Consider the following 26,009-nt stretch of genomic DNA (forward strand, 5'->3'; position numbering starts at 1 on the left):
CTGTGGTACAGGCTTGTGATGGAACACTGTGCCAGCAGAAATGCCAAGAGCGAGTGGCTTCGGAAGTGCCAACGGATGCAAAGTGAAGTGCCAGGGAGGGTGGCCTGCATGGCTCCAGCACTGTTGTGGGCATCAGTACCGTCAGTACCGTGATCCAGGTCAACTGAGGAAGGGCTACCCAGCTCCAGAGAGAGAACTCACTGCCAACTCAAGTAGGATGCTCTTTAGTCCTTCCTTCCTTCCTTCCTTCCTTCCTTCCTTCCTTCCTTCCTTCCTTCCTTCCTTCCTTCCTTCCTTCCTTCCTTCCTTCCTTCCTTCCTTCCTTCCTTCCTTCCTTCCTTCTTCCCTTCCCTCTTTCCCCCCCCCCCCCCCCCGCCCCGTTGCTTCAGGGAGGAGGGGCTGGCTGGGGTCACGAGGAAGCCCAAAGACTGTCTCTTTAAGAGGGGAGCCAGCAGGCCCCGCCTCGGGCGACTCCCATTGGTTGCTTCCGCTGTTTACTTTCTCTTTGAAGCCGAGACCTCGGAGCGCTGCAGTCCTATTGGCTACTCGGTGACGGAGAGGCGGGGCCGGACGTGGTCCGCAGGGATGAGGGATAAATTCCTGGTCCCGCGGGTGGGGGCGTTGGGCTCTCCCCGCCCCCGCGCTCCCCGCGCTCCCGCTCCCCGCCCCGGCGGACGCTCTTCGGCCGGCCTGCTCGCCGGAGCCGGGGGCGGGGCCGCCACTTCCGCGTTCGGCGCCCGCGCGGGAGGCTCTTGGGCGACGGCCCCCGCGCGGCCCCGGCCGTTCCCCTCCCCCTCCCCGCGCGTCCTCGGGGTCGGCAGCTCCGGGGGAGCCCGCGGCGGCCGGGCCGGGCCTGCAGGCCGCGGAGGGGGCGCCCCTGGGCCGCCGGGGCCGGCGCTGACCCTGCACGCCCGCCGGCCCAGGTAAGCGGGGGAGGGCCGACACCCCCGGCCCCGGCCCCGGGCCGCCGCCGGGGGCGTCACGTCCGGGGCCCGGCTCTGTGGGTCCGGGGGGCTCCGGCTCTGTGGGTCCGGGGGGCCCGGCTCTGTGGGTCCGGGGGGGCCCGGCTCTGTGGGTCCGGGGGGGCCCGGCTCTGTGGGTCCGGGGGGGCCCGGCTCTGTGGGTCCGGGGGGGCCCCGCCTCTGTGGGTCCGGGGGGGCCCCGCCTCTGTGGGTCCGGGGGTGCCCCGCCTCTGTGGGTCCGGGGGTGCCCCGCCTCTGTGGGTCCGGGGGCCCGGCTCTGTGGGTCCGGGGGCCCCCGTCTATGTCACAGCTGGGGGCACCCCGCCTCTGTGGGTCTGGGGGCGCCCGCCTTTGTGGGTCCGGGGGCGCCGGCTCTGTCACAGCTGGGGGCCCCACCTCTGTGGGTCTGGGGGCCCCCGCCTCTGTCATATCTGGGGGCACCCCTCCCCTCTTGTCATATCTGTGGGGAGCTCCCTCCCCTCTGTCATATCTGGGGGCACCCCTCCCCTCTTGTCATATCATCTGTGGGGAGCTCCCTTCCCTCTGTCACATCTGGGGAGCCCCTCCTCTCTCATCACATCTCGGGGCGCCCCCTCCCCCTTGCCACATCTGGAGAGATCCAGCCCCCCTCGTTCACCCAGCTGGGCAGAGAGCCCTGGAGGGCAGAGCGGGACAGTAGAAGCATCACTGGCTCAGAAGGACCCAGGGTCCAGTGCTGCCCCTCACTGCCTGGGTGCTCCTGGCGGGACCCCAGTGAGAAGGGGCGTGGGGCCAGAAGTCCCCTCAGAGGGGCGAGCCTGTGCCCTGGCATCGGAACTTCCTCCCTCCCGGCGCAGCTGCTTCCAGAACCATCTTCCCCAAAGTCACTGGCCTTGAGTAGCAGAGCCTGCTCTCTGCACAGGAAACTGCCCCCTCCCCACCCACTTCCCCTCGGCATCCCTGGGCTCAGCCCTGGCCCGGGCCCTTCTGGACATCACCAGCAAAGCTAGAAAAATGCCATTGGGTGGAATCACAGCTTGGACAGGACGCCCGGGAGGCCTCTGCTGAGACACAGGTAACGTTTTTGTGAATGTCCACCCTGGGCGCTTCAGAGAGGCCAAGGAAAACTTCTGCAGCCGGAAAGTCGGTCGCTGTTCCTGACAGGGCCACGCCGGTATGTAAAACTGTAGGTGCTGTCTAAATTCAAAACCTGATCGGTGCCAACTGGAAGCCCCAAAGGGCCAGGCCAAATAGCAACAGTCTGCTAAAACCCCAGACCAAGAACTCCGAGGGAGAAAGAAGGAAGAGTGAAGGGGACTTAGCATTTTTACAGGATACTACAAAACCATAGTCATCAAAAAGTTTGTTACTAGTTTACAAAAACAGAAAATGGATCCGCGGAACAAGAGAGACCTAAAAGTAATCACACACCGGAGCCCAGCGTTTTATAAATGCCTCACTCACCCCAAGTTGCTGGGGGAAGAGCCTTGCTTTACAGGAGTTGTTAGAAAAATACAAGAGCAGCTTGGCAGAAGACATGATTGGATTAGGTCTTCTACCATATGTGTATATGTGTGTGCATATGCATGCACATACTTATATGCATATGTACACAGCAACATGTATGAGTATATAGATGCACTGTGTGTTTATAGATTTGTATGTCACAATCTCTAAATACTAAAAGATCCCATTATTAACAAAATCAGAGGACGGTAGAAGAAACCTTACTTAGCTATGACTCAGGAGAGAATTTGTAAATAAATGAAGGATAAAAGAGAGAATAAAATGGTCAATTAAAATATAAATAAAATATAAACTTAAATAATTTGCATGAATGAGATAAATGTTAGATTTATGAAACATTTAATAAAAGTCTGGCAGTCAGATATGGAAAATTAACCCTAATCTATGACTAATATATGACTTTAAGAGAGGTATTTAAGAGGGTATTAGAGAGGTTTAAGAAGGAGGAATGTAACTTATCAGTAAGCACATGAAATATTGCTCATAATCATTGTTAGCACAAATTAAAACAACTCTTGAGTCTTCACCAAATTCCTGTCAGATTAGCAAAAATGATAAATGATGGAAATAATCCATGCTGGAAGGGTACAATATGGCTGGCATACAAAGACTCCATGAGTGGAGCTGTGAATTGGTCGAATCTTTCTGTAAAATTAAATTTGGAATTGTATGAGAAAAGTTGCCAAACTCTTCATCCCCTTTGACCCAACAATTGCACTATGGGCATGTCCCCTGAGGAAGTCAAAGACAAAAATGTCTTATGCTTGCCAAAAGTATTCAAAATAGCATTTTGTGGCTGCAGAAACTGGAGACTGAAGTGAGTAGTCATTGATTAAGGAATGTTTTTTACAAATTGTGGTAAATGAAGGTAATGGAGGTGTGACCTTTTTCTCAGGCTTTTTTCCTCCTTTATTCTTCTATTGGTCCCTCAAGTCCTTCCAGTTGCCTCCCCTCCAGCCTGCATCTCCTCTGTAGCCATTTCATCCAGTCTGGCTGCCTTTTCTACCTCACTTGGACAAGTGAGGTTTAACCACGGACCGCATCCTGGCCGTTTCACAGTTAATTGAAAGATGTATAGAGTTAAAGATCCCATCTTCTTATTATTTATTGATTAGGAGAGGCATTTGGTTGGTGAAATGAAACACAGGCTCTTAGAGTTCCTTTTACAGTAATGTGTCTGTCTCTTAGCCACATGGCAAAACTCAAAGGTTCCTTGGAATATACAACTCTAGAAATAGCCCTATTTGAGACAGCCAGGTGGTGCAATGGGCAGAGGGTCACTGCGTGGTTCAAATCTGACCTCAGGTACTCATTAGTTGTTGATTCTGGACAAGTCACATGACCCCTGCCTTAGCTTCCTTGTAAAAGTGGAGAAAAGAATAGCCCTTCGCCTCCCAGGTGGTTTTGAGACTCTCAAGAGCTAAGTTCTGAAAATGCCATATAGTTGGTTGGTTGGTTCTTGTCCTTCATTATCAACGAGACCAAAACAGCATCACTGTTCAAGACAAGTTATAGTGTGTCTGACAGGCTGATCAAACTGGCTGATCAGACCGATAGGAGCTCGGAATGCTCTCCCACAGGTGGGCCACCAATAGTCCAGGTGAACAGCTGGGGTGCATTCTCTAAATTTGTGCTTCTCCCCTTTCCTTTGAGTTGCTTCCATTCTACTTTGTTCATAGAGCAGCAGCGCCCTCTCTTAGGAGGGCTTGCCATGCTGGGTGGTCCTGTGCCAGTGCCTCTCATATAATTCCAAAGTTCTTAAGAGAGAACTTCAGGGTGTCCTTGTGTCATGTCTTCTGACTCTCCCTGGAGTGCTCCTTCTGGTTGAGTTCTTTTTGATGAGAGTATAGGTCTGGCATCTGAACTATGTGTACAGCAGGTGCTTCATAAATGCCTCTTCCTTCTTTCTTTCTTCCTGCTCAGTGAGTCTCTGATCACAGACATCAAGGGAAGCATCCCACAAACAGGTGTGTCTTCACCAAAGGCATGTGCTGGAGATCCATGGGAGTCCTCTGGGTCTTTCTGTTTACTGATGACCCATATCATCTCAAGACCTAGAACAGTGCAGAGACCCTGGAAGAGTCTGTCCTAACCATCCACACGGAAAAGATGGGTGGGTGAAGAGTTGGTCGGTCCAGCTAGACATTTAGGACAGGCTAAATAGATTGGAGCAGGAAGAGACTGGACTGGTTGGCTTTCAGAAAATTGCAGAGCTCTTTTTCTGACCCCATGCCTCCCAGGGAAGTAAAGGCCCATCTTTTTAATGCTACAATCAGCCAGCGATCTCTATGGCATGGTGACATTGGGAGAAGTGGTGAAGAAGCTTGGGATAGGCCTTAGCAGGATGGGGCATGGAACCAGAGGGAGCCTGGAAGGAGAGCATTGGGTCACGAGGACTGAGAGGTGCATGGCACTGGTAACCCTGAAAACTGGGAGACGTCGGAAGATTGCTGGCACAAGAGGTGGACCCTGCGCAAGTTTTAGGGGGCCTGTGATTGTGTCATAGGAGCGAGCTCCTGACCCTCTGAGACCCCAGATTCATTTCAGGATTTGGCTTTTGCCATTTCTAGCAGATTCTTTTCTCCAGCACATGCAGGCTCATGCTGCCCCCTTTCTCTCCTTGTTCTTCATCCATATTTTGTATTGTGTTTTTCACTATTCCCACTACTTTCCTTCTGTGTATTGAAGTCACCCGGTATCCAAGACTGTTGGTTTAATTTGTAGGATTTGTTCGTTCTTTACCCCTTGCAGAGATGTTAGTTTAAATGCTGCAGCTATTCTCTCTGCCTTTTTGCCAATACTTCATATACCTGGAGGTCATGTCACCCACTGATTCTGGATGCTTCCAAAAGCCCAGGCAGGTGAGCTTCGATCACTTTGCCTTTCCAAGGAGACCTTGGCAGCAGTCCACTACTTAGCAGCAGCTCCCTTCTGTTCTCTGCTCCCAGGGTTGGTCTTTGTTGTGAATTTAACCCTCTTCCACAAAAGAGGTGACTGTATATGAATCCACAACAAGCTTATATAGTTTTCTTTACACACGTACATTACATTTCTTCTTTTTTTTAACATTTCTTTTTTATTGGCAAGGCAATGGGGTTAAGTGACTTGCTCAAGGTCACACAGCTAGGTAAGTGTCTGAGGTCGGATTTGAACTCAGGTACTCCTGACTCCAGGGCCAGTGCTCTATCTACTGCACCACCTAGCCGCCCCATCATATGTTTTACAGTATAGTCACAAATAGCTCTGTTCCTTCTGTCTTGTTCTCCTTCTTTCTTCCCCCTACTCCTACCTCCACTCCCCATGTACTAAAGCAAGGCAGATAAGCACATCTTGCCCGTGTCTGAAAATGTATTTCTTGTTCCACACTTGCCTTTCTTGGCTGGTTTCATTTACAGTGAGATTGTCAGTGATAAAGATACTTTTCCTCTTGGCCTCATGTTTAGAGGATCACCAGTTAAAGTAGTCTTCAGAGATGGTCTTTTGATTGGGGGTCTCTTAACACATCCACTGTCCCCGTCCCCTTCTCCACCATGGGGTCATGTCCCTTGCAGAGGCAGATGAGTGTCCAGTAGGACCCAGAGTACCACCAAGGGGCCACTCCAGGACTGATGAGCCCACTTTCCCTTGACTGTCTCTGGCCCCGATATCTTTCCAGGGACAGATGGCTTTGGAGTAGGACTTGGCCAAGGCTGAACCCCTAAAGATGTTCATTTTCAAAATCTAGGCCTGTGATTTCCTTCTACTCTCCTGATCCTCAACTTAGAGTTGAAGGTAGTAAGAAAAATGTAAAAAAGAAAAAAAGAGAGACTGCCAGCCTTGACCCAATGGAGGGGTGGATGAAGTCTGAACAGAGACAGGCTACTGAGCCCACAGAAGCATTCCTTTTGCATGTTTGTTTTGGGAAAGCTTTCATTTGTCATGTAGGAAGCAAACTTGGAACCAACCAAGATATCACCTAAGAAACAAGAAAGATTCAAAGAAGGAGCCTCCAGGGAGGGGTGGCCAGTGGCTTGTCTCCAGTGAGGGCTAGCAGCTGAACTGGGAGGCAGAAGAGCCAAGTTTGAGTCCTGCCTCTGCTGGGTAGTTCTCTTCTTTGAGTCTTTGTTTCCTCATCTATAAAGTTAGGCTTGGGCCCAAGATCAGACCTTCCTGGCTTTTCATGTTATTTGACCCTTTGGTTAGCAGTCTGGTGAAGTCTTTGGACCTCTTCTTGGAAATCAAGCTTTTAAATAAAATGCAAACTACAAAGGAACCATTTATGATGAAATGCAGTTGCCAAAATATTTTTTAGGAAGATATTCTAGACCAAAACCAAGTTCAGAGACCCCAGGAGAAGAACCCCTGGCCTGTCCATGTTACCTTTTAAGGTCTCTTTTAGGCCCTGGGATTCCTTTAAGAAGTAAAGGGTGTGGATGCAGTCAACATCCCTGGCCTCTGAGGATACCAAGTGGAAACACCTGTGGGGCTGGGCCCCAGCCAACATGGCCCAGCTGCTGCCCTTGAGATCATTCTCCCCGATTCCACCTGGCCCCAGGATTCTCTATTCCCTTAGGGTGTGAGGAGCCCCTGGAGCCCCCCTGCTGCCCGCTGGGAGGCGCAGAGGTCAGTGTGGGGTTGGGTTGACCTTGAGAATTGGGGTTGTTTTGTGGCTGCCAGGCCAGTCAAGGGATGTGGTTGTGTCCCTGTCTGTCCTTAGAGCTAGGGCTCAGAGCAACTGTGGGAGTGGGAAGTTCTGACTACAGCCATTATGAGGGCCTGTCTGCTCTCTTGGGCCACCCCCCCACCCCCCCAGCCAGCCCTTCACAGGTTTGTTCTTACCCAGAAACTCAGATAATAGTTCTGCCCCTCTCTTAAATAGACTGGCATATTCCCTTCTCTCTCTTCTCTTCACTGAAGTTGGCCTTCAGTTTTGGGCAGGTGGGATTCAGAGAAAAAGCCTGCAGGAGACATCCTGTCCTATCCATGGACCCTGACACAGCAGGTGCTGAGGAGCAGGCCCAGGGCCGCAGCGCTGCCCAGGATCCTTGGTGTGGGCCTTTGAGTTCTTCTCTGCCAGCCTCCTCTGCCCCCAGAAGTCACCCGGCCGGTAGAGCAAGTCACAGTCTTTGCCACCCAGGATTAGTTTGTGTGTAGATTCCTGGGCCACCTCCTGTTCCTCTGGTCCAGGTGGGACATCTGCCCTGGGAGGCTGGCCAGGGACTGACTAGGAGGAGGTGACCATCCAGGCCCCTTTGTTCCTTTCCTTGGCGCTCAGTTTGTACTTTGTCTGAAGGCTTCCAGCTTGTTGGTGCCCTGGGGCAGGGAGGCCTTGAATAAGACCCACCACCATGTGAGAGCTCTTGGACGTTGCCAGATCCATCAGCATAATCTGTCCTCAAAACAGTCAGGACCCTGTTTTCCGAATGAGGAAACTGAGGAAGAGAGAGTGGGAAGTGACCTGCTCAGAGCATTTAGGCACCTGGCCATTCCTCTTTTTATTAGAATCATAATACCAGCTGACACTTCTATAATACTTTCAAGTTGGCAAAAGGACCAACATATTGGCTCATTTGACTCTCCAAGGTGGATGCTGCCATTGTTTCCATTATATAGATAAAGACAGGGAAATCTAGTGAGCTTAAGTGAATAGTCCATCTAATAAATAGCTGAGGGAGTGTTTGAACTCTGACCTCACCAGCTCCCAGGCCTGCTCCTGCCCTGGGCATCCTGGGGTGGGTGGGCCGTCGGCCGAGGGGCTGGGATGGTTGATAGCGGAGCTTTGGTTCTGGGTTCTCCTTTTCCACAGAGCATGCAGGCAGATGGCACCGGAAGCTGTAATTAGGGAGCGTGATGACTCCGTGATACACCCTGAGCCGTTCATTTCTGGGCTTTTATGGGCTTGGCTGCGAATACTTGGGTTTGTGCAGGTGATCTCTTCAGGCCAGCTGTCCCTGGAAGCAGATGGGAGGGCGAGACGAGAGAGACCGCTCAGCAGGCCTGGGGAGGCCAGGCCAAGCTCCAGCTTGTCACTCAGCTCGTCTTGTCCGTCCGTGAGTGACCTCCCTCAGACTAGTGTTGGACTTCCTCCTGCGAGGGGAGGAGGGTCCCTCCCCTTCTTCCCTTTGTTTCATATTTATTATCGATCAGTCTTGTATTTGCTTCCTTGTTTTCCCTCCTCTAGAGTTAGAAGCTCTTTGAGGTCTGGACTGGTTTTGTTTTTTTCTGTCTGTGCCACATTGTTGTTGCTTCATAAACAATTGTTGAATATATCCTGCCCCTGCTGCTTACTATCAGTGTGACCTTGGTCATGTCACAACTCTCTAGGCTCAGCTGGTTATCTGTAGGCCTTGGACCAGAGAGATAACCAGCCTCTGATGTCCCTTCTTTCTCTGAAAGGCCCCTCAGAATCCTCTGGCCATGGGACCCAAAGGGAGTGACTGAAGAACTGCCCTCTGGTGTGCCACCTCTTCTCTTCTAAGCCTCTCCAAGGTTTCAGAGATGAAGCCTTTGGACCTTGGGGCCTCCACAAACCTCCTTCCTTATCTCCCTTGCCCCTTTCAGGTCCCACTGGGTTTCTTCCCAGAGTCAGGCTTCTTAAACCTGCAGGGGTCGGGTGAGTTGGCCAAGGTCCCTGGAGTGGTTGAGTCCCTTGAGTTGACAGGGTGGACCTGGAGCCTCTGGAAGCCTGCCAGTGTTCGGATGGCATTGCCACACCTCCTGGTCCTAGCCGGCTGGGTCACGACAGGTGCGGCCCAACCATTATTAGGTGTGCCTCACCCTCTAATTTAGCTGGAGCGAGTCTAATGGCTAGCATTTCTAGCTAGCTTTGAGGGCTCCACACATCCATCACTGGTTGTTCCCTCCGCCCCATCTTCTCTAGAATGTAAGTTTCCTGAGGGCAAGAATGGTTTTCCATCTGTCTTATATCCTATATTTGGAACCTAATTAGCACTTAATAAATGAATTAGAACAGAAGGAAAACAGTGGATTAGAGGGGAAGGAAATATTGGGCATTGGAACTTCAGAAATCATTTTGGTTTTTGTATGTTTTGCCCCGGGAGATGCATGGGCCTGCTCCAGGTGAGCAAGTACTTGAGTCTTGGTTCTCTGACTGAAGCCCCTGCTCAATGCTTCCAAGGGGAGTAGTTGAGGCTCCCTCATCCCTACCCTGCCCTGAGTTCATGCCAGAGGCTTCAAATTCCCTTTGAGTCCTTGGGAAGCCTTGTGAGGTCTTGATGTCCTGTATGGGACCTCAGATCTGGATTCTAATCCTGTCTGATACAATCTTGTCATTTGACCTTAGACAAGTCATGCCAGTCTCAGCTTCCCCATCTCTAAAATGAAGAATTTGGTCTAGATCAGTCATATTGAAATTGATTGCTGCAGACCCTCAGAGAACCACAAGTTCACATTATCTATGTTTTATTGTATTTCTTATTTATTTTGATAAATGTTTCCCAATTGCATTTCAATTTGATTGGACCAGGAGTTTTGCAGACTGCAAGTCTGAATTAGATGATCTTGAAGCTCCTTCTAGAGGGTTTCTATGGTTCCATGAGGCCTCATTTTCCTTTTTTAATGGTATATTAGGGACCTGGGGCCTTTCATTTTCTCATCTCAGCTCTCCTCATGTAGAGAATTTTTTTCCCTAAAAAAATTGATTCGACTTTGTTGGAAGGAAACTCTCTTTGTCTCTATCCTTCCCCACCTTTGTTTTAATTCTTAGCCCACATTGCCCTAGCATCCAGTGGGGTGATTTTTCAATAATATACCATTTGCCAGTGGGAATAATGACTTTAAAATGCTTACCTTTCCATTTTTTTTTTAACCTCTTAAATGTTTGGGTTAGGTCATGTCCTTGTTCCTTGAAAAGTATAACTAACTACCTGTTGACTTTATTTGGTTTCCCTTGTTATCCATGCTAGATAGAAGCTGTTACCTGTTTCAGGGCAACTGAAAACCAGGTCTGTTTTCTTAGTTTATTAATCAGAGCGCTGCCTCAAGACCTCACTGGCTATTACTATATCTTTCGGCATTTTCATGGAGCAGGAAAAGAGGACCAGTGGATGTTTAATTGGAGAAAATTGGTAATGAGCAGATGGATGGATGCCAGGGGCAGGCTGGAGCCTTCCCTGTGGTCTCTACTCCAGCAGGACAAGCTCAACTCTCAGGAGGCCAGGTTGGACTTCTGTTGGGTTGTGGAAGAGCCAAGCTCTCTTCTCCCATGGCTGGTGGTGTTCCTATGAGGGAGAGCCTTCCGCACCTCCGTTTCCTCTCCTTCCCTTTCCGCTCCCCATCACCTTGTGGCAGTCAGATTGGTCACCATTGTTCTCCCTGACCTCTCTGTGTCAGTAAGCTCATTCCTTCTCTGGCTTCCAGCCCGTTTTATTGTCTTGATTCTCATCCCTCCTCTCTGCCAGTCTTCCTATCTCTCTTTAATAATAGTAATAACTAGCATTGATTATATAGTGCTTCAGCATTTGCAAAGCATTTCACAAATATCTCATTGGAGTCTCAGAACAACACTATGAGGAAGGTGCTGTTATCATCCCCATTTTGCAGGTGAGGAAATTGAGGCAGACAGAGGTGAAGAGACTTGCCCAGGGTCACACAGCTAGCAAGTGTCTGAGGCTGGATTTGAACTCAGGTCCTCCTGACTCCAGGCCTGGTGCTCTGTCGACTGAACCACCTAGCTACCTCTTCTCTCCAACCCCCTGAGGTGGGCATTCCACAAGGTTTGTCCTGCCCTTTCTCCCTTGGTGATCTCCATTCCCAGATTGACTCTCACCCTTCTACTCAGGGATATGCCAGAGACGCATCTGACCATTCTTTGTGCTCCTGAGTGGCCTCTTTGACCCCAAACCATAGGCTTCTTTCTTTCATTGCTCTGACTGATAGTGGATTTCCTGGGGTGGTCAGGGAGAGTCTGGGTCTGCCATCCTGTCCTCTTCCCCGGCTACAGCATCGGTCTCACATCTGTAGCTGAACTTCCACAATCAGGAGCCCAGGAGTTGGGCCTCCACCTGGCTGTGTGACCTTCTCTAGGCCTTATTTCCTTAATCCATCAAATGAGGATATTGGATTCATTGCTCTCCCAGGTTTGTTCCGGCTTTAAGATCTATGATTCTTAAAAATCCTTGTCTCTCTTATCTTTCTTCTCTCTTGTCTTTCTTACCAACACTAGCTCTCAGGTCTGCCCTTTATTTTTAAAGGGAGAGGTGATACAGAATATGGTAGGTCTTTCAAACATCAAAATTAGGCCCCAGGTAGGTTTAAACTTTGGGGTGTTTGTTTTTTCTTATAAAAGAAGTTTCATTAATTTTAGTTCAGTTGTATGAATAATTGATGGAATATTCAAATTAGACATGACTTCCCACCAAGCTCCAGTTTCCATTTAAATTGCTAAACTGTTTAAGTTTGTAAGCACAATAATCAGTAATTATGTAAATTTTAAAAATTGCGTTCCAGTAGAAAGCAATTCCATATAGGCAGGCATGTGATTTTGGGCAAACCTATCTGCTCAAAGTCCCCATCTAAGACAAAATCCCCCTCATCTCCAGGCCTTTGCCCCAGTGGCTTGCCATTGCCACCTGGTAGCATGCCAAGAGTTTGTCTAAGCACAGGTCAGGGGCTGCTTCCTACAAGAGGCCTTTTCCTGAGTTTCTCCATTGTTATCATTTCCTTGAACTCATTTTGCATCCATGTTGTAGATGGTTGCCCAGCCTTTTCCCCATCTTCATTCAGAAGTGTGTGGTTTTAGGATGTTAGGAGGTTTTGGGGGCAGCCCTCCAACCTCATTTTATAAAGAAGAAACTGAGGCCCTCCCAGGGGAAGAGACTCACCCAAGGCCTTGTGCTGTGTGTTGCATGAAGCTTTGGTCCCCCAGTTTTGCCACTAATCTCTTCCCATCTTGGTCCATCCTCAGGGCTAGATCAAAGGCACGATGGTGGACTGGGAGAGTAGCAACGCCACATTAGCCCCGTCCCTGCTCCCCAACATCAGCACCCCACATCAATGCTTACTGCTGCTCTATGAAGACATCGGCACCTCCCGGTGGGTAGAATATGACAGAGATGGGGAAAAGGGGGGGAGTCTCTGTGTCCCTGGAATATCCCTGGGTCCTGTGGGAGGATGGCAAGGGCCAGGCCTGTCCAGCCTTGTGGGTTGAGGGAGACTGTAGTTCAGTGGCTCAGTGATGTTTAGAAGATGAGGGAGAGAGAATGGGCCTTGGGGGGTCTTTGTGTGTGTGTGTGTGTGTGTGTGTGTGTGTGTGTGTGTGTGTCTGTGGGTGTCTGTCTGTGTGTGTGTCTGTGGATGTCTGTGTGTGTGTGTGTGTGTGTGTGTGTGTTTGTTGTGTGGGTGTGGGTGTCTGTGTGTGTGTGTAGGGAGGGTTGGGTGAGGCTTGAGTCTATGGTTATATGGGTGGATATAGTTGGGCTTGGGAGCTCTGAATGGGTCTTGGGTCTTGGGGGATCCTCACTTAAATTGGTGTGAGGTCTGCCCTGGGCAAGGATGGGGCAGGCGGGGCCGGCCCTCCCCATGTGATGGTGGTGGGGGCTGGGGGGAGCTAGACTGTGCCTCCCTTACTAAGTCTTGGCGTGTGTCTCAGGGTTCGGTACTGGGACCTGGTGCTGCTGATCCCCAACGTGCTGTTCTTTACCTTCCTGCTCTGGAAGCTGCCATCGGCCCGAGCCAAGATCCGCATCACCTCCAGCCCCATCTTTATCACCTTCTACATCCTGGTGAGTCCTGGGGCACTCCGTCCCCCACGCCTCTGGGGAGCACGGCCAGTACCTCCTGGCACAGCTGCCCCATCTTCTAGTTGAGGGAATTGAGAACCCAGGAGCCGCCACATCCCCTGCCGGTCCCAGCAGACTTCCTCTGCTTTGACCCCCCCCGGGGCTCTGCCTTCTAAGGATCAAAGGAGAGCACACATTTGCAGCACTCCTGCCACAGCGCCTGTACACAGCAGGCACTGAATAAATGCTCATTCCCTTCCCTCTCAGTCCTCTTCACTAGGCCTTGCTCCTGCACCTTGAGTTGGGGCCTCCACAATTCGGCACCCCTTCTTGTCCTGCTCTAGATTAAAGAGGGGGCATGAAGGGGCTTTGGGTAGGGTCTACGGTTGAGCGGTTTGAGACCTCCCCACTAGAGGAGCTGTATTAGCATCTGGCCTCCTACAGGCTGCTGGGGGCCCAGTGGGGTATACTGGATCCAGAGTCAAGAGGGCCTGAGTTCAAATCCAGCCCAGATACTTGCTATCTGGGTGATCCTGGGCAAATCACTCAAGCCTTTGATTGCCTCAGTTTACTCAACTGTAAAATGAGCCTCCTAGTGGCGCCTCCCCTCTGGGTTGGGGTGAGGATACTCCAGTACTCAGGGCCTGAACCCAGGGCAGAAGGGGCCACTCCTTTTCCCTCCCTCACCACGTGCCTGTTGGACAGCCTGGAGGTTAGCACAGGGTCCAGCTCCTTGCCCCCAGTGCTCAGCAGCAGGACGGAGGGATGCTGGCTACTCTGGGATAACAGCCCAACTCCTTTTCTGCCACATGAGTGTGTGTGTGAGAGCGCTGGGCACTGCCACCTAGTTCCTGGCCCATCTCTTGGGCCTCCAGAGTCTGCCTAGCTGAGTTCTCTCATTTTACATATGGAGAAACTGAGGCCCCAAGAGGGAAAGTATAAGTTACACAGGTGGCAGAATCAGGATTTGAACCTAGGTCCTCCGGCCTCAGAGGGATCTAACACTTTCCAGTGTCCTGCTTGGTGCACCATTTCTGCTGACAGATTTGGTGAAACTTTTGCTCTGGAGGGACTGTGCCTGAACCTCTGTGAGGCTTCTCTCTATCAAACCGTGTCCTGCCTTTGAATAGCATCTTAGGAGTCACCCATCAGGACCCCCCAGATGGCCCCATTCGACCCAGACACTTTCTCATGCCATCCTCTTGGGCCCTGTCTCTCTGACCTGCACACTTGACTCCGTGGGGGCTGGGCTGGTTTGACTTCCCTCCACTTCCAAGGCTGAGCAGGAGTAGATATGGCCAGAGTTGAAGGGGCGAAGCCGGGAGAGAGAGCCCAGGTCTGGGGCAGTTCTGAGCTGCCACCTCTGCTCAGCCATGAGCTGCTCCTCCAGGAAGAGTCTGGGGGCTCAGACCCTTCCTTCACTAGGCAAAGGCTAGGAGGAGTGATGCCTTAAGCCCTGATCCTTGTGGCCTTCCCACAGGTGTTTGTGGTGGCCCTGGTGGGCATAGCCAGGGCAGTGGTCTCCATGACGGTCAGCACATCAGATGCGGCCACAGTGGCTGACAAGGTGAGTCTGGGCACGGAGAGAAGCCACCCCCCCCCTTGGAGGAATGGAGCTGTTAAGGCTGGGGGAGTGGAGAGAGAGAGAGAGAGAGAGAGAGAGAGAGAGAGAGAGAGAGAGAGAGAGAGTGTGTGTGTGTGTGTGTGTGTGTGTGTGTGTGTGTGTGTGGTGCATGTGTGGGTAAGTGGTGTGTGTTTGTGGCATGTGTACATATTTATATGTTATGTATATTGTGTTGTGTGGCTGTGCTTGTAGTGTGTGTTTGTGTGTGTGTCTGTGTGTGTGTGTAATGAGGGAAGGGAGCTGGGGCTGGTGGGGATAGGGAGAGGGTGGCCAACTGGGGGGGGGGGCTGAAGGGCGAGCCTGATTTTGGGGTGTTTTTCAGATTCTGTGGGAAATCACTCGCTTCTTCCTTCTGGCTATTGAGTTGAGTGTGATCATCCTGGGCCTGGCCTTTGGTGAGGACTGGGGGAGGGCAGGGCATGGGGAGGGGGCAGGGGGCTCCCCGAGGTGATCCCTCACTGACTGTCTGGGTCGTCTTCCAGGTCACCTGGAGAGTAAATCCAGTATCAAGCGAGTCTTGGCCATCACCACGGTTCTGTCCCTGGCCTACTCTGTCACTCAGGTTAGGGAGAGTGGGCTCTGGGGGGGGGGGCCCAAGATGTTCAGTGCCCTAAGCGTCTCTTGAATGCGAGGCTGGGGAGGAGGCCCAGCATGCTGATGGGTTGCACAGGACCCCCTGAGTTTCTGGGGAATATCAAGCAACCCCCAGTCAGTACTTGGGGTAAATGCGGAGTGCGCAGAGTGATTCAGAGGTGAAGAAAGACATCCTGCAGGAAGGAGAACGAAGGGGGGCCACTTGGGCAGAAGCGTGGTGGGGAGGAGACTGTGTTACACGCCCCCCCCCCCCCCCCCGGAGATACGTGCAGACATACAAACACAAACACACCAGTTTACTTTTCCGTGGTGGGCTTCTCCTTGGCTGACTTCCTCAGGCCCTTCAGTCAGGCCTCTCAGTCAGTCTTGCAGCCCTGTTGACCATGGAGTGCTTGTCCTCACTGTGGCAAACAGGCTCTTCTCCCTCCTCGCAGCTTCTCTCCTCCAGCCTGGATCACAGCAGCCACGACCCTTTGAGAATGCCCCCCCCCCCCCGACTCAGGGAGCCTGTCCCCCTGCCACAGGGAGCCCATCCCCCTGCCTCTGATCTGATCCCTGTTGGTTTCGGCCTCAGGATGTGCAGGAGAGGACAGAGGAGGGAGGTTGGAGGAGGGAGTGAGCCCCCTCTGCTCTTGCCCCACAGGGGACCCTGGAGATCCTGTACCCTGATTCCCACCTCTCCGCCGATGACTTCAACATCTATGGGCACGGTGGCCGCCACTTCTGGCTCGCCAGCTCCTGTTTCTTCTTCCTGGTAAAGGTGGTAGAGATGAGGGTGGGGGTGGGTGCCCTCTAAGGCTGCGGGAGGCTCTTTCCCATCCATCCCTTTGCTCACAGAAATCTTGAGGCTTAGTTAATGCAAGCATTATTATCCCCATTTTCTAGCTGAGGGATACTGAAACTCATAGAGGACAAGGGACTTACCCAGGGTCACACAGAGAGTTAGTCTTGGGTGGAATTTGGACCCAAGTCTTCTGACTCTGAGCTTGGGGCTCTTGCTGCTCCATGATGATGGTTCCTCTACTTGCCTCACTTTCAACCACCCCATCCCCTCTTTGCTTTGTGTCCCTAGGTCTATTCTCTTGTGGTTATCCTCCCTAAGACACCTCTGAAAAATCGGATCTCGCTGCCATGTGAGCCAGCAGGGGCTGGGGGCACTGTTGGGTCAGGGAAGAGAATGGAGGGTTCATCACCACGAGGATCTTGGGGGGTTGGATGAGGTGGTGCATGAGACTGGCATCATCTCTTCTGTTGGAGACTCAGTGGAACCCAGGAGGGAAATTAAGTGCCCACCAGATACGCAGGGGCCATGTGGGTAGAACCTTGAGATCCTCTGTAGATGAAGAAACCAAATCCCTGGGGGGGGGGTTGTTTCAGGAGCCAGGCTCACCAGGCCCTCCCTGAAGGAAAGAGAAGCCAGGACCCTCCCCTAAGCCTTGGATTGGGGGGGTCTTACCTGCTCTCTTACTCAGCTCTCTCTCCTGGCAGCTCGGAAGAGCTTCTATATTTATGCGGGGATCCTGGCCCTGCTGAACCTGCTCCAGGGCCTGGGCAGTGCCCTGCTCTGTGTGGACATTATCGAGGGCCTCTGGTAGGTGGAGGCAGGGAGGGGCAGGGGGACTGGGGACGGCCATTGGAACGAGAGGGGTTCGGGGTGGGGGGGGCAGCTGAGGGCATGAGCCTTGAGCCCCCTCAAATCTCCCAACTCCCATCTGCCAGCTGCGTGGACGTGACCACCTTCCTCTACTTCAGCTTTTTTGCCCCCCTCATCTATGTGGCCTTCCTCAAGGGCTTCTTTGGGTAAGTGATCCCACCCCAGGAGCCCCTGGAGACAGGGTGGGGGATATGAAGGGACAAGCTCCCCTAGCCCAGCAGCACAGATGGAGGGGCTTCACCCAGGGGCTCTGGCTGCCCTCCGGTGGCCACAGCTGAGAAAGCAGCTTCTTTTTGAGGAGTGGGGAGAATGGTGGAGGCGGGCGGATGTGTGAGTGTGTGTGTGTGTGTGTCTCTGGGTGTGTGCTCATGTGTGTATTTGCACGTGTGTGTCTATGTACTGTGCATGCTCATATGTGTCTCTGTGTGTGCATATCAGTGAGTGGGGCTATCTTTGAGGCCTTCACTGGGGGTCTCGTGCTGTTGTGGTGGGGGCTGATGGTCAGTCCTTGGCTTTGGATCTAGGATCTCTGCATTGTCCCGTGTGGACACTGCCCTCTTCCCTCCAGGCTGGGCACAGATGTCGTTCCCAGTCTCTCCTTTTCCACATCATGAGACCATTCTGCCTGTCCCCTGCCTTCCTCCCTGCCCTATATGAGGGTGCTTTGCCCCTTTACATCCATTTTTGGGATCAAGTGCAAAAAAGTTCTTTAGTGGGGCTGGCACTGGCCAACTCAGGGGCTGAAGGCTGCCTGTCCCGGCCCTGCCGTCAGTGCTGTGTCCTTCCCTAGGGCGGAACCCAAAATCCTGTTCTCCTATAAATGCCAAGTGGATGAGGCAGAGGAGCCAGATGTGCACCTGCCCCACCCGTATGCCGTGGCCCGCCGGGAGGGCCTGGATGTGCCTGTGGGCTCCTATTCCAACACTCAGATCGATACTGCCGCCTATCTGGACGACGTGGCCTCCATGCCCTGCCATGTGGGCAGCATCAACAGTACCGACAGCGAGCGCTGGAAGGCCATCAATGCCTGAGCCCTCCTGCCAGGGCCTCTCCCTCCCCTGTCCCAAAAGGGAGGAGGGGCTTCACCTCCAGACTCCTCAGCTCCTTCCTTGTTGACACCAGCCCTAACCCCAGTTGCAGGTGTTGAGCCCCAGATCCATTGACCTTCTCCCTGTGTTGACCATACCAGCTGGTGGTGGGCACCACCACTTCCCAGGATGCCCCGGGAGGGGAGGGGAGGCAAGGCAGAAGTGTGCCCAACAGGACATCTACAGTAGACCTGATGTCTCTGTGCCATCAGATGGCATGGGATGTTTGGGAAGCCTTTCCTTGCAGTAGAGGAAGCTGAATAGGCAAAGAACAATGTTAGAAAAGGGGGGCAGGTCATTGGGAGAGGGCAAAAGTCAAGTGAAGGCTGCAGGGGTCACGGAGTAGAGGGTGGAGGGCAGAACTGGCCAAAGTGAGGAGGACAAAAAGGCCAAATGGAAGAAGCCCATTGCAATTGGAGTCTGGAACCTTCTGAGATGGGCTGGCCTTGAGGCCCCCTATTTGGGGCAGATCTTCCCCATGCTGCTAAACACAGGCCTTTGGGTGGCCAAGACGTCCCAGCAAGCCTTGCTCTCTCAGGCTAGTCAGAGCAGGCCCTGGTGGGGCTCCAGGAAGCAGATAGGGCTGCTTTGTGGACAGTGGAGAGTGAGGTCTTGAAGGATGCCTTGATCGCCCCTCTTCCCCACTGAGAGAAGAACCAGCCAACCCTGACCTAGAAGAACCAGTGGGAGGTGGGGGAACTGGGGTCTGTTCTGGATATCAGCCCAGGTTTGGCTCCCCCACCCCAAAGGAGGTCCAAGCTGTACTTGTCACAATGTTGATGGCAACGCTTGGACCTTGGATGATGGAAGAGGTGCTTGTGAGAGGGAGAGCTGTTGGAAGCCGCCTTGGGTTGACCCAGAGCTCTCGTCTTGCCAGGGCCTTGGGTTGAGGTCAGAGGGAGGAGGGCACACACCAGGTGGGACAGGCTTGAATTATTTTCCAAATCTTTGCTGACTTCTCAGGGCTGGCTCGGATCCTTGAAGGGGCAGTTCAGGAGATAGCTTTCCTACTCACCTCTCCCCCTCCCCCTCTCTCATCCCTGGTTAAGTAGCCTGAAGCCCCTTAGATCCTGCTCAGTGTCCCCTCCCCAGGGCACAGAGGTGGCATCTCAGCGTCTCAGTCTGGGGGGGAGGCAACTACTCCCCAAGGAAGCTCGCCACTACCGTGAGCCTAAGCTCCCCAGCCTCCTTCCCCTGCTGTCTGCTACACTGACCAGGCAGAGGATCTCTTGTCTAGAACCGCTAAATTGTGCATATTTTACTGCCCTTTCTTCGTTTTTAAAAGGAGAATTAAGAATAAGGAGGGAAAGGCCTTGAATGCTGTGCATTTTGTCAGAAATAACAACTTGGTCGGATCCCTTAGTGACCAGCCTGGGCTTGGGGTCAGGGAGGACCTGAATGTGGAAGAATAGCATTGATAGAGTGCCACAGCAGCCTTAGAGGAGGAGCTGAAGCGCAGATCCTGCCTCTGTTTCCAGGGCCGCCTCTAGGATGGGAAGGGGCCAGTGACTGGCTGCCACTCCCAAGTGTGCACGTGGACAGATGTCTCTGGTGGAGCTGAGGTGACGCTTTCACGATTTGGGCAGTGACTGGGGGGAAGGGGTGGTGGTGGGGGGCATCTTTTTCACATGCCTGCCCCTCAGATAATTTAAAGATGATTTTCTCATTTGAAGATTATTTACTTTGAACTGGATAAAGGAAATGAGAATATAGTGTCCAGGCTATGGCCTTGTCCATTATTTCACAGCCATCGTCCTTCCACCTCAATAACCACTGGTCAGTTAGGCCAGGTGAACCTCAGGTTCAGGCAAGGTAGAGTTCTTAGGAAGGTAGGGAAGCCCTGTTGAGGTAATAGTTTACCATTTGAGCTTCATTTCCTCAGGTTTAACATTGCCCTCTAGGGCCTTTTAGAATGCAGTTCCTGTCTCCATCTCTGCCCTTCCCCCTGGAGAGGGTAACACATCAGGTCCCTGTGATCCTGGAGGTAGTGGGTACCTCTCGGATTTGGTGGATGTAGAAAGGATCAAAAGGCTCATGGGAAGGGAGGTGGGAAAGGAAAGTGGGGAGTCCTACCCAGAGATGAAGAGTATTGGGTTGTGACGTCCACCATTTCATCATTTTTCCTGTTGGGAAAAGTGTGTCCGAGAAAAGAAGTGGCCCCTAATGAAGTGGGGGCAGGTCCAAGACTAGAAGTCCCAGTCTAGTCAGACCCATGGGCTGATCTTGGTGTCGTGGTGCCTCCACCCGTGATAGGAAACTTTGCCCAGCCTGCTTTGGCTGTGCATCCTGTTGTGTCTGGATCTATGTGCTCCGGTGAGGACACCCCTTTATGCAGAAAGGGCCAACCATTGATGGGGGGGGTCTCCCCATCTTTATGGGCATGCTTGAGCAAAGGAAGCTTGAAGGCATTACAAAGCTCCTCACAGGCCTTGGAAGTGCCAGGATTTAAGGGTGTCCAAACAAAGCTTAGTGTTACTCTCAATTCATGTTCCTGCAGGAGGTATGGGGTGTAGCAGCCACACTGAGTCTCCCTCGGAGCGGGGGTGGGGGGGGTGGGGAGGAGCCGGGGTGTCTGGGGAGGCCATGGGAATCTGTCCTCCAGATCCATTCCCACAGGAGTATGGCCCAGCTGGACAGCAGCCCCAGAGGGGCTTGAATCTGGCTCCCAGCTCTGAAACCACTTAGTGCCACCTCGGGGGAGGCACTGCCCATACCCGCCTCAGCTGCATCATCTGGAAGATGGGGTGGGTTGAAATGATGTCTTCCAGCTCTAGTCCATGTGCCCAGTAGCCCAGGGATTCAAAGGGAGACAAGTGCAGGGTGCATTGGGAGGGGAGTCCCAAGACACATGCAACTACACATAAACATGAGGAAAGAGTTTTTCCTGAAGGGGGGGATGTTGGCTGAGGCTTGAGGAAAGCCAGGGCTGCCCAAAGGTGGAGGTGAGGGAGAGCATGCCACTTTGCCCATGGAAATACCTGGAGCCTGGAAATGGAGTATTTTGCTTGAGAAACAGCAAGGAGACCAGTATCATTGGAATGAAGAGCCACCCCACGAATCCACGAGGGAAACCAAGGCAGGAGGGGGACAAGGAGGTGGCAGGTCCAGGATACCCTCGTGTTGCCAGAACCCCTTCCACAGGGGTGGCTCTGGCTCACTGGTGGTCCTGGAATCCTCCCCCAAAGAGGATAATGGCAGCAGGCTAGCAGCCCCCAGGCCCGAGCCGAGGGTCTTTGGGGATCTGCCCTGTCAGCGCCGGACCACCAGGCTGCAGGCACACGATGCTTCCTGGGTAGTGGTGCCAGCTAAGAGGAGCCCAGCTACACTTTACTAAGTGGAGGAAAGGCAGGAAGAAGCCAGATTATGAAGGGTGTTGTATGCCAAACAGAAAATCTATTTGATTCTGGGGGCAATAGGGAGCCACAGGAGGTTATGAATGGGGAGAGGGAGCAGGTGGTAGGGTCAGATGTGCGTTTTAGGAAGATCAGCATGATAGCTGAGTGAATGATGAACTGGAGTGGGGACACATAATCCAGGGGTGAGGCGATGCCCTAGGGCCGGCACTAAGGAGATGGCAGTGCTAGAGAAGAGAAGGGGATATGAAGGAAATGTTTCAAAGGTAGAGATGTCAGAACCGCTGATTGGAGGGGGGTGGGGCGGTGAGAGAGTGAGCAGGTGATAATGCATGGGCTTCAAGGCTGGGTGCCGGAGAGGATGGTGCTACCCTTGACCATCGTTGGGAAGGTGGCTGGGTGTGGAGGTGTGTGAGGGGAAGAGGGAGCTTGTTTAGTTTTGGACAGGTTGAGTTGAGAATGTCTGAAAGGTGTGGGATGGCCAAATCTGAGAACTTAGAGGCATTTGCATAATGATAATTGAAGCCATGGGAGCTGATGAGATCTCTAAGTGAACCGAGTAGAGGTGCCAGACTGCCACAAGGCCACACTTCAACTCTCAAGAGCAGCTGAACCAGATTAAATATAATTGGAAAGTGTTTTACAAAATAGAAATACAACATAGCATAATGTTAATGCATGGTTTTCTAAGTCAATGTGTGACCTGAGGTTTTCTGTTGGAATTTGACACCATAAGATAAGAGGACCCTGGCCAGAACTATAAAGGACGCCTACTATTTGTGGGGTGTCATGAATGAATATCTGCCAAAGGAGCCAGAGAAGAGGTCAGATAGAGAGCAGTGTCAAGAAAACCTAGAGAGAGGAGAGTATGAAGGGGAACAGGTTGATGAACTATCAAAGGCTGCAGAGAGATCAAGAAAGATGAGGATGAAGGAAAGCCCAGAGGAATGAGCAATTAAGAGATCCTAGGTAACTTGAGAGACAGCAGTTTCAGGTGAATAGAGGTCAGAAGCCAGACTGCAGAGTTGAGTCTCTCATTGGAGAGGAGCCTTAAGGAATTTAGCCACAAAAGGGGGAATAGAAGATGAAAACTGGTAAGAATGGGCAGATCAAGGGAAGGGCTTTGGAAGATGGACAGGTGTGGATACATTTGTAGGCAATGAAGACACAGTTCTTGGGAGTGATTGGATATTAGTGAGAGAGCAGAGGTGATAGGAGGGATGTTCTACTGGAAATGGATGATGGCATCCCTTGTGGATGGAGAGGAGTCTACCTTGGCAAGGAGAAGGACCAGGAGTTAGTGGCAGAAGGCATTGAATGCTGTGAGAGCTCTCTGCAAGACAGCCTCATGGGCACTATGAGGCAAGGATAACTTAGTGTGGGGGAAGGAAGGGCATGAGGAGGAAGAGAAGGTTTGTAAGAGCAGGACTGTGAGTTAATTTAGAAGGGTGTAGGAGGATTGCCGAGCTGAATGGAGAGCCCAGTGGAGATTATGTAACTGAACTTTTGGTGGATCTATTTTCTCCATCTTTGGTAGCACCTGAGTAGGAGCAAAGACAGTTGTAATCAAGGCTGGGGTTTGGAAGACCAATGTCTTCTATAGGATAAAGAATTTGAGAGAAGAGACAGTGTAGAGTTGAACTAATTTTACCAAGAGTTCAGAATAGAGAAAGGAAGAGAGTTTAGTCAGACTGAGAAACTAGTTTGAAACCTAGGTCTCAGGATCACACACTCAGAACTGGGTGGGATCTTGGAGACCATCTAGCTCAATCCCCTCATTTTTTAAAAATGGAAATTCATTTTATATTTTATTTAATATTTTTCCCAAGTTACATGTAAAAACATTTTTTAAATAATCATTTTTTTTTTTTTTTAGTTTTTGCAGGGCATTTGGGGGTAAGTGGCTTGCCCAAGGCCACACAGCTAGGTAATTAAGTGTCTGAGGTCGGATTTGCACTCAGGTTGTCCTGACTCCAGGGCTGGTGCTCTATCCATTGTGCCACCTAGCCACCCCATAAATAATCATTTTTAATACTTTTGAGTTTTAAATTCTCTCCCTCCCCTCTCTCCACCCTCTCACAAGGAAGGCAAACAATTCAATATAGATTATACATGTGTAATCCCGTGAAATATTTCCATAATAGTCTTCCAACCCTCTCATTTAATAGGTGAAGAAATGGACACAAGAAAGTAGGTATCCAAGGTGGGATCTGACTTGGAGTCCTCTGAAAAGATTATTGGAAATTAATAAGTAGTGCCTGGAGACCCCAGCTTCACTGAGAGGGTGAGCTGATTGGCCCATGCTTGACTTTGCCTGCCTCACCTCCTCAGACCTCTCTAGCTTTTTCTCTACTGGCAAAGCCTAGGAGAATCTCACATCCCAGTGTGATGGAAGAAGGGGACTTTGGAGGAGGCTGAGGCCAATCACACCAACTTGAAAATAACCAAGCCCATTCCTTTCACTTCAGTTCAGAATTCCTAGAACCTCCCCAAATGCTAAAGATGGAAAGGACTGAAAGCAGCCCAAAGAGAGAATGAGAAAGTTCTTACCGAAGACTGGTCATCCAGCAGGACCCTGGCACCAGGCCAGCAGCATCCTGCCCCCTCCCCTGCCATTCTCCTTGTTTAGGGAAAGGATGGTTCAAACTTCTCAGGACCCCTTGTAGTTCCTGTAAATGACTGGCTCAAAGATTCTTATACTTTTGTTGGATGTGTCATGGACCCTCCAGTGGTCTGGTGAAGCCCATGGGGAAGATCCCTTCTCAGAAGAATATTTTAAACTAATTGAAGGAAATGTTAGTTTCAGTCATATCTTAATGAAAATAAAGATGAAATATTTTCCCCATTCAAGTTCACAGATCCCCAAAGCCTATTTGTGGGAGAGGGTCCATCCCAGGTTAACACCAAAGATCCCTTCTCTGGCCACCATTTGGTTACATTTTCCCCATTAGACCCTAAGCCCCTTGAGGGCAGAGTCTACATCATTTTTGTATGTAATCTTCACCACCACTGGTACAAGTGTTGGGAAGTTTTTCCTTCCATCATGTCTAAAATTGCCTTTTAAGAGATGGTTGGGGGAAAAAAAAGAGATGGTTGGCTGTATGGATGGATTCCTGTTGAGAAAATTGTCAGTAGAAGGTGATTTGGGGTCCTCAGAGCCCTAGGATATAGTAAAAGTGTCTTGTTATGGCGCACCCTTAACTTTTCAAAATGGATTGGCACACATCCTATCCTGTTGATCCCCATGGTAGGTGGGTGGGGAGACTGGGAATCAGTCCCATTTTGCAGATGAGGAAACTGAGGCCCCAAAGACTTACAAGCAGCGACAGAATCAGAATCCTCTCCCACTTAGCCACATGCTTCCCACGAGACCACTCCGGAGGGAGAGAAGGAGATGGGAAGAAATATTGAGAGATTGGGCAAGAGTGTTTGTGAGCTGGAGAGGGATGTAATTGTCTCTGCAAATCAAGATGAGCTTGCGGCCGATGAAGCGTGTGTGGCATTTTATTTCTGGTATTGTTTGGAGATGGCGATTCAGTTGAGCGCATTCAACAAATAAGGATCAAATAGCCTGCTGTGAATAATGTTTTAAACCCAGGTTCCTATCAGGATCTAGTTATAAGCTGATATAGTCCCTTGGATAAAAAATAAGTTCCACATGACTGGAAGCAGTATTGCTTTCTGTGGAAGACGAAATCTGATTTGGAATGGAAAACATTGAGGCTCTCCTTGGGAAGGAAGAGCCCTGCCCCCATCTCTGGCAGGGCTGCCCCTGCAAAGAGAGGGTACTCCCAACCTTTCCTGAGAATTCTCTCACCCAGGCCCCTTCCCCATCCTCTTCAGCAGCCCCCTGCTGCTGGTATTCCAAGAGAAGGGAAGATGCTTCGTTCTCCCCATGATTCTTTTGTTTTTGTTTTGTTTTTGTTTTTTAGGTTTTTGCAAGGCAAATGGGGTTAAGTGGCTTGCCCAAGGCCACATGGCTAGGTAATTAGTAAGTGTCTGAGGCCGAATTTGAACCCAGGTACTCCTGACTCCAGGGCAGGCGCTCTATCCACTGTGCCACCTAGCCGCCCCTCTCCCCATGATTTTTGATAAATTGTCTCCTGGACTCAGAAGGAGCCCCCCTACCCCCAAATTAATTTATTAAAGCAGGTCCCTTAAGTACATCCTCCAGGCAATTCCTTGTTAGTCAAGTTTGAATGACTGTATGAGGCGAATTACAGTTTACAGCTATGTGACTGTATTTTAAACCAACCACACCATGTACATTGGAATGAGTATTTGCTCCTTCTGAGAAGTCACCTTGGGAGCCCACACACATTCTGATTAGGCTGTTCTGGTGGCAAGTCTCCTTATAAAAGTAAGGAAACCTTGGTGCCTTCACAATCTCCATGGCCCTAGCAGTGAACCCAATGACTGTGGTGACAAAGAAATCAGAGGTCCTGGATTCAAATCTTGTCTCTGATCAATGAATTTTTCTTATATATATTATATAGTATATGTATATTTA

At 51.3% G+C, this 26,009-nt stretch overlaps 1 protein-coding gene across 6 annotated transcripts; it reads left to right on the top strand.

Moving 5' to 3' along the window:
- The first annotated feature begins 809 nt into the window (after positions 1–809).
- Positions 810–20,648, top strand: TPRA1 (transmembrane protein adipocyte associated 1). 6 transcript variants are annotated; one of them, XM_074198432.1, is made up of 11 exons: positions 810–923; positions 12,373–12,500; positions 13,057–13,189; positions 14,667–14,753; positions 15,133–15,205; positions 15,293–15,372; positions 16,048–16,158; positions 16,477–16,537; positions 16,893–16,995; positions 17,124–17,204; positions 17,849–20,648. In XM_074198432.1, exons 2-11 carry the CDS (start codon positions 12,391–12,393, stop codon positions 18,087–18,089), a joined length of 1,080 nt encoding a protein of 359 aa, XP_074054533.1. In that variant the 5' UTR covers positions 810–923; positions 12,373–12,390; the 3' UTR covers positions 18,090–20,648. The 6 variants fall into 6 exon arrangements, with proteins under 6 accessions (XP_074054533.1, XP_074054537.1, XP_074054535.1 ...); XM_074198436.1 differs by lacking the exon at positions 810–923 and adding an exon at positions 1,318–2,016; XM_074198434.1 differs by lacking the exon at positions 810–923 and adding an exon at positions 2,023–8,497.
- The last annotated feature ends 5,361 nt before the right edge of the window (positions 20,649–26,009 follow it).

This window comes from Macrotis lagotis, chromosome 8 (assembly GCF_037893015.1).
Source record: "Macrotis lagotis isolate mMagLag1 chromosome 8, bilby.v1.9.chrom.fasta, whole genome shotgun sequence".
Lineage (NCBI taxonomy): Eukaryota > Metazoa > Chordata > Mammalia > Peramelemorphia > Peramelidae > Macrotis > Macrotis lagotis.

What these genes read in the sequence shown, in the direction of transcription:
- TPRA1 (XM_074198432.1), top strand. Translation starts at nt 12,391, where the DNA reads ATGGTGGACTGGGAGAGTAGCAACGCCACATTAGCCCCGTCCCTGCTC. An exon ending in TTATCACCTTCTACATCCTG is followed by an intron (nt 13,190 to 14,666) that starts GTGAGTCCTGGG and finishes GCCTTCCCACAG; the next exon opens with GTGTTTGTGGTGGCCCTGGT. An exon ending in CGGCCACAGTGGCTGACAAG is followed by an intron (nt 14,754 to 15,132) that starts GTGAGTCTGGGC and finishes GGTGTTTTTCAG; the next exon opens with ATTCTGTGGGAAATCACTCG.